General features: G+C 54.6%; 1 protein-coding gene across 1 annotated transcript in view; it reads left to right on the top strand.

Annotated features, from left to right (window-relative positions):
• EFNB3 (ephrin-B3) overlaps positions 1 to 269 on the top strand; it is a 4,082-nt gene extending 3,813 nt beyond the window's left edge. The window contains exon 6 of the mRNA XM_010843070.1: positions 1 to 269. This exon is cut by the window's left edge and continues 14 nt beyond it. Within this exon, the coding sequence (XP_010841372.1) occupies positions 1 to 269 (269 nt within the window).
• Positions 270 to 7,975: the final 7,706 nt, after the last annotated feature.

Here is a 7,975-nt window from a genome sequence, read left to right as displayed (position 1 = left end):
GGAGACGGCGGGCCAAGCCTTCGGAGAGTCGCCACCCTGGTCCTGGCTCCTTCGGGAGGGGAGGGTCCCTGGGCCTGGGGGGTGGAGGTGGGATGGGACCTAGAGAGACTGAGCCTGGGGAGCTAGGCATAGCTCTGCGGGGTGGTGGGACTGCAGACCCCCCCTTCTGTCCCCACTATGAGAAGGTGAGTGGTGACTATGGGCATCCTGTGTACATCGTGCAGGATGGGCCCCCCCAGAGCCCCCCAAACATCTACTATAAGGTATGAGGGCTCCTCCAACCTGGCTCTCCTGGATCCAGCCCTTTGTGGGGTGCTTCTCCAGTTTAATTCATGGTTTGAGGGACACCTCTAGCATCTCCTTGGCCCCCTTTGCCCCATCAGCTCCTCTGCTCCTCCTGGCTCTTGCCTCTCCTCCACTTTTAGGATTCCCTGAGACATCCACCCAACTATCGCCTGCCCTCTGGTTGGCTGTGTGTACCCTTCTGTCTCTGTGTTTCTGGGTCCTGTTCCCCTGGGGAGGGGGCAGAGACTCAGCCTCCTCCTCTAATCATGACCCAGAGATCCTTGTTCCCCTCACCCACTGAGAGCTAGGGGTGGGAACAGTCTGTCTTTTGGTTGGTACTTCTCCTCTTTCTGCCTCTCACTGTTTTTCTCTTCTCCCTCTCTTTTATTTTCTTTCTCTCTCCTCTGTCTCTAGGTCTGTTCCTCTTCCCTAGCATCCTCCTCCCTGTATCTCCTTTTACTTACCCTCTTGGCTTCTTATCCTGTGCCCCTCTCATCTCCAGGGTCGGGGCATCAAAGCATTTCTCCCCTCAGCTCCCTCTTCTGACTTCTCTTACCAACCACTCCCCTTAGTCTGCCAAAAATGGGGGCCTTATGGGGAAGGCTCTGGCATTCCACCCCAGCTCAGGGCATGGGCAGCAGGACTCCTCCTCTGCCCTGCCCCAGGCCTCTACATACTTACTCCAGCCATTTGGGGTGGTTGGGTCAAGACAGCTACCATGAGAAGAAATATGCTGTTTTGTCCAGTGGCCAATAGCAAGCTATGAGCCGGTCGGGACACTTATGGACTTGGTCTGATGCTGAATGGGCCACTTGGGACAGGAAGTGACTTGCTCCAGACAAGAAGTGACCAGGCCTGGACAGAAGTGGCCTGGGAAGTGGCAGAAGCAGTGCAGCAGGAACTGGAAGTGCCTTCATCCAGGACAGGAAGTAGCACTTCTGAAATAGGAAGTGGTCTGGCTGGAACCGGAAGTGGCTTAGTCTGGGGGGTGGGGGGAGGTGGATGGTTCATACTCTGTGGAGAAGGGGTGGGGGGGCAGGAAGAACTTCCCATTTCAGGAGGAAGCTGGAACTTAACTCTAAAGAAGATCAAGTGGACTGAGGAGGGTCTTCCTAGTATTCAGTGGCTCGTGCCAGGATCCCCCTTCCCCTGTTCTCTGTGCTGCTTTTACGACAGCTAAGGTGACTGCCATCTGCTGTGGCAGGCTCAATTTGTCTTGTTTTTCCCTTTCCATATTCCAATATAGTCCCTGTTACCCAACAGGGTGACCCCAAGAACCCATGTGTTGTCCCCAGTAACCCAGATGGCTGTGTTGTTCATCATATCCTCCCTATCCTACTCCCTTCAAACTCAACACAGCTCCCTTCTTAGTGACCAAAATGGTGGCCTACTGACTGGTCTAACTGATGGTGGTCCTTAGCAACAGCCACTCTTTTCATAGTGACCAGCTGATAACCTCTTCCAGCCCTCTAGTGCACAATTGGATGTTGCCTCAGTTTCCTCCCAGCTCATTTCCATTAGATCAGAGCTGCCCTTGAGCACCACATCGGCCACCTCAATCACCAGCCAAATGGTTGCTTTGTCCACCAGAGGTCATCTCTCTGGTGCTGTAGTTCCCAGCTCCTTCCTGATTTTTCTAATCACTCCTTCCAGGGAACAGGAAGTTGATATTGCCATGGGGGAGGTGGCGGTATATGGCCATCACCTCAATAGTTTTACTGTAAAAGGGAAATTTGAACAACAAAAACCAAAAAAAAAAAAAGAAAAAAAATAAAAAACTTGAAAAGTTGACAAGAAGGCTGGAAAATGTTTGGACATGAATTGGAATGGGGAACTGGTGGTTAGAATGACTTTCCAGTTGAAGGTTGGATTGCATGAAACCAAGGAGTAGGGAGAAGGTTGGGTGGGATCACTGAGGTGGATAATGCATGATCTGCTGAGGGAAGGGGATGGGATGGGTAAGGCGGTGAGTGAGAAGGCTGAGGAAGGCAGCCACTTCCAATGGAGGGAGAGAAAAACCCAGGTGGGAGTGGGAGTTACCAATACATCATGCTATTGGGGATGTCTGAATATAATTTCACACATGGGGGAAAACCTAAGTATCTGTTGTTAAACCAAAGTACCAGACTCAAGGCAAGTCTCAGAAACAAAGTAGAAAAACATGTTCACGTGTTCAGTCTATACTCCTACCCTGACCCAAGGCACTTGTATGTCCAGAAGACTCAGGGACCCAGGCATCAAGCTATCTATCCCCTGGCTCCCTGTGTACTAACCCAGGCTCTTCTCCCCATAAAACTTGGATGCCCAGCCCCCTAGACTCAACTCCATTCTCCAATCACAAAAGCAGCCGTCAGGAGCATCGCTGGAGCCAGTCGACAGGGGTCACAAACTCTGCCCTACCCGCCCCTCCCTGACTTTAGGTCCCCTCCCACTGTCTCCCATCTGCCTGGAGGTCAAGGGGTCCTCCTGGCCCGCCTCTATCCGGTGAGACCCCTGTCCCTCCCCCTGTTTGAGTAAGATGCCTGGGTCCCAAGAGGTGCAGGTGCTATAGGAGGGAAGTTGAAAACTGGAAGGCCAGGTGCTGGGTTGTCTGGAATTTACTCCTGCCTTCTAAGCCTGCACTGGAGCTTGCCTGAGGTGGGGAGGCTGGAGGCTGGTGTGGAAGGGCTGGTCCCTGCCCCTTAGTGGGGGTTGGTTGTCATGGCAACATCCCCTTCTCCACACAATGGGAAGCCCCCCTCAGCCTCCCGCGTGGATGGAGCCGACAGCCCCATCGCTGGCTATCAGCCTCAGGGACTTGGCAACCGTCACTATGGCAACCCAGAGCCCAGCAACAGGGCCCAGCAAACGAGGGAGGGGTCCATGACTGGGGCAGGGCTGTGTGTGAGAGGGGGCAAGAGAGCCAAGGAAGACTCCCCCTACACATATATCCAGAGGAACAGGTAGAGAGAAGAGAGGGAGAGCAGTGGGGATAAACAGTCTCCGTGACAGACAAACATCTCACCAAAGCAGCCGAGACATCACAACATGCTGAGAGACAGGAAGACACCTGGGGACAGATGCACAGCTGGGGAGAGGAACAGTGCATTCTGCAGTCCCTGCACTACCCTGGGATACACCCCCTCAGAGCACTGGCATCTATGGACTTTCCCTCTCCCCACACTGACAACACAAGACCTACAGCCTTCCACATGTGTGGTGACTTGTGTATCTTTTGAGCTATTGATATTTGAAAGCTCAGGTGACTTCATACAGAACAACACACGCCATCCCATTTGCCTTCTAGGTACAAATACACAAACACACTCCCAGGATATCAGCTATAACAGAAAGAAGAGGGGCAGAAAACATTCATTTATCCATTCATTCGCTCAGCATCATATTAAATGTCTACTTGGTTCCAGGTACTATTTCAGGCACTAATAGTATGAGGTGAATAAGGCAAAGTCTCTGCTTTCATAAAGTTCACATTTTGGTGGGAAAACGTAATAAAATTTCTGGTAGTGATAAGTGATATAAACAAAACAGCAAGGAGATGCAGAGGGTGGAGGATATCAGGGAGATGCTTCAGGTTAGGAGGGTCTCTCTGAAGAGGGACATTTGCTCAAGACCTTTAATAATGAGGAGTAAGGAAGGCAGGCAGGCTTCCCAGGTGGCGCTAGTGGCAAAGAACCTGCCTGCCAATGCAGGAGATCCAGGAGGTGTGGGTTTGATCCCTGGGTCAGGAAGATCCCCTGGAAGAGGGCATGGCAACCCAGTCCAGTGTTCATGCCTGGAGAATCCCATGGACAGAGGAGCCTGGTGGGCTACAGTCCATAGTGTCGCAAAGAGTCTGACACAACTGAAGCAACTTAGCATGCACCTAAGGAAGGCAGACACTATGGGAAGGGCAGAGCAGAAAGAGGGAACAGAAAGTGCGAAGCACAGAGGGGAAATCTAGGCGGGCTTGGGAACAGCGAGGAATACATCACAGCCACACACATGTTCTAGACGTGTCCTGTCCTTCCCCAGCCTCAGCCTGCAGGGCAGCGAATGACTAAGAAGAATCCACGATTAGGAAGCTGATCTAACTTGGTCTTCTGTGTTGCCCCTTTGTTTCTTGTGCAGGTGTGAGTTGTGTTTTCCTCAACTAAAGTTTATACTCTGGGAGGGCAGGGATGATGCCCTGAGATTTTGGGCTGCTGGGACAGAGTTCAGAGCAGGCAGGCAGAGTGGAAGTAAAGGATCTGAGAGAGCTGGTGACCACAGAAGGTAAAGCCCTCACCCAGCATAGGATGGAGGCTGCCTTGGGGGCTCTGCTGCAGATGGAAGCTCAGACTTTCTATCCTTCCAAACAGAAGCAGGATGTAAATTAAGTTGAGGTGTTTATGTTTGTGTATGTGGTCAGTGTTGAGGGTTTTAAGAAAAGGAGAATAGAGCAAAGGGTTGCAGTGGGAATTTCTGATGGAGGATGATTGACACCACAACTGGAAATTTAGTTAGAATGAAAAAATGGAGCTTTCTAAAGGGAATCATGAACATGGGGCATCCCCTTCCCCAGAGAGTCGTTTCAAGATCTGTAGGCAGGCTGGGAGAGATGTGGCAGGCTGGTTTGGAGGCTGGGGGTTGGCTGAGATGGGTTGAAGGAGTTGGGTGGGGGTAGGGAAAAGGATGCAGACTAAATGGGAGGGAAAACTTAGCACTGGGGAGATGTTTAAAAGGTAGCAGGGAAGGTGGAATACTGAAGGGAGTTTTGAGGGGACCAAGTCCCTGGGTCCCAGTAGGATCAAAGCCCTTTGTGGTCTGGCTCTCCCATTTCCTTCAGTTGCCATCAAAAACTCAGGCATGGGTTCCCTCCAATCCCAGTGGCTGGTGGTGGTGGTGGTGGGGTGGGTAGATCGAGCAGCCTGTGGGGGGGAGCGGCAGCTGGTGAGTGGGGAGGAAGCTGTGTGCTCAGCAAACAGCAGCCTCAGTGCCCAGTGGCTGCCTCCTCCCTCATCAATCAGCTCAGCCAAATGTCCTTGCATTCCCACCACCCCAAGGGGACTGGGGCTGGGCCAGGGTCCCCAGGGGAGTGAGATGGGATGGGTGGGGGGAGATGGGGGTGGTGCTTGGCTCCCCATCTCTTGGCCTCTGTTCTCTCTTCTCCTGGAAACTCTCAGCTACTCCTGTCATGGAACAGACTCCCTCCTGGCTGCGACCACCTACCACCGAGAGGGCATCAGCTACAAATCACCTGTGGGGGTCTGTTGAGGGGTGGGATGGGGGAGGGGAGGAGGGATGAGTCAGGGTTGAAGAGGAATCTTGTTTTGGTTCTCACGGGACCGGCCCAGGGCAGTCAGCAGGGAGGCTGCTGGCACAGAGGCTTTGTGCTCCCAGCTGGCTTCTCCATCCCTGATGATGCCCTGGACAGCAGGCTGAGACCTGGACCCCGGAAATGTCCTCCCACTACCCACCTTGTTCTAGCCCCCAGCCCTTATCCTCTGCTTCCTACCATCATCCAGAGGGCCAGCCCCCAGCTTACCCTAAATCTGCTGCTCCCCTTTGGGGACTGGGGCCTCCAGACCTTAGCCTCTGGCTCCCTCTCCCTCCTCCTCAGCCCTTGCTCCCCTCAGGGACCCAGGCGTCCTGCCCACTCCCTTCACCATAACAACCATTCTTTTGGAGTTGCTTAAGACTTTAATATCATTTCATTAAATCAGCTAGTTCAGAGAAGGTTGGGGGCACAAAGAGCCTGGGGTGGGCAAAAAAGGGCCAAGGTAGGGGGGCTCCAGGGGAAGAGCCCCCTCTCTCCGTGGAGATGGCTCTGAGAAATCAAATATTGACAGTGAGAGAACAGGACTTATTAAAGCTGGGACAGGGGTGTGTGTGTGTGTGTGGAGTTGTGGGAATGGCCAGATGCCTGGCTTCTGAGGGTAACGAAGGTTCTGGGAGGAGGGAAACCCTGAAGCAGTGTGGTACAACTCTTCTGCCCGTTTCCTCTGCCAGGTATTGAGTCTTGCTACCCTGGCTGTTTCTCAGCTGTCTCCTAGAGCCCCTGGGCACAAGACCCCCATCACAGATGTGATTGCCCCCCCTTCAGCCCTTCCCCTACCTCTACCTCTGTTGATGAGCTTCAGTAGTGTTTAATCGGATTGAGGAGTAATTAGCAAAGCGAGATGTTTGATTACCTGTTTAGCATAATGTAGGGGGCTGGGATCCCTAGGCACAGCCAAGATTGTGGGGGGGGATGTCAGAAAAGAAATGGGGTCTACACAACATTTCTTTCCCTGAGGGAGCCATGAGCCCTGCTTATAAGTCTCCCCATCTTATGCCTCCCCTCAAATCGTCACTCCTTTGGGACTTCTCTCTGGGGGATCTGACCAATCACGTCACCTCTCTGCCACCCACTGCCGAACTGGTTAGCAGGGTAGCCCTGCTTGCTGTGCAGCTGGTTGTGGGGTGTGGCAGGATCCCCCTCTGCTTCAATCCTTGCCCTCAGCAACATGAGTGTGGGCTGAGCGGGAGCCCAGACACCCACTTTGAAGATAATGGGGGGGGGGCATGCCAAGGGGTAGGCAGGATGGTGAGGTCAGAGCTGGGTCCGGGTGTGTATTAATCCACAGGCCCTTCAGGAGTACCAGGGGCTGCCACTCCTCTCCTGCCAGAATACTGGCATAATGAGACCCGTCAGGTGTGAGCATCAACCAGGAAAAAGGGGAACTGAGGTGCCAGCTTCGCTCCTCATCCAGCAAAGAAACTGTCATCAATTTAGCTCCTCATGGAAATGTAATCAGTGGGCTCGCTGCTGGCTTTGTCTTAATTAGGCACTATTGATGGAAGCGGGGAGGGTGCCCTCCCATCCCCCTGACTCGCTTCCTCCCTCCATCTCCCAGCCCTCCCTAAAGCTTCTACCGCCCCAGGTACAGCTCAGTCTTCCAGGCGCCTCTTCTGGCAGAACAGGCCTGCAGCGCCCCCTAGCATCGGCCGCGGTCTGCCCCTCCTCTCACACTCCTCTCCTCCCGATTCCCCAGGACTCAGCCTTTGTTCTTATGGAGAGCCGAGCCCCTCCCCGGCCCGGTCACCTTCCCCAGAGAGTCCCCGCCTCCTGTCTCCCCCAAAACGAGCGACGCTTTCTAAAGTCAATCCTCAGATTCCAAAAATTCCAGTTCCGTTCTTCCTTCCCTCCCCCGCCCCGCGCTGCCCGGCGATCCTAGACCCCAGTCCGAACTAAGAAGGGGGATCGAGCGGGAGGGCAGGGGTGCTCCAGCCCCGGTTTTTCCCCCGGACTCAGCTGCAGCCACGGCTGCCTCGAAATCCTGGAGCTCCTTCTAGAGCGCGTGTGAATCTCGCAGGCGGGACCTCGGGCGCCATCTGCTGGACTCGCCCGGGATGGAGCCCGCAGACCCGGGCGCGGGGTCGGGCGCTTGGGGTTCCCCCAGCCTTTTCAGTTGTTTCCAAGGGTTGTTTCCAGCTCCAGTTCGTCCAGCCCATTCCCAGACCAGCCCCCTTCCCTCCAGCTTGCCAGATTTAGCGGCTTTCCCTTGCCCCCTAGCCTTCTTGCCCCGGGTCCCCGCCTGGGTTACGCGGACGAAGCCGTGCCAGCAGCCGCGGACTGGGGTTTCTCTGCGCCTGCGCAGAGGAGGCTGGTTCCGCAGGCTCGGGCCCCTGCCACTCCCTCCCCGCCCCACGCCCAGGGTTGCCGAGGCGACGCGGGCGGGGGCCCGCGGGG

The sequence above is a fragment of the Bison bison genome, unplaced genomic scaffold, assembly GCF_000754665.1.
Source record: "Bison bison bison isolate TAMUID 2011002044 unplaced genomic scaffold, Bison_UMD1.0 scf7180017864180, whole genome shotgun sequence".
NCBI lineage: Eukaryota > Metazoa > Chordata > Mammalia > Artiodactyla > Bovidae > Bison > Bison bison.
The sequence above is the reverse complement of the archived record's forward strand: the minus strand, read 5'-3'. Positions and strand labels throughout refer to the sequence as shown.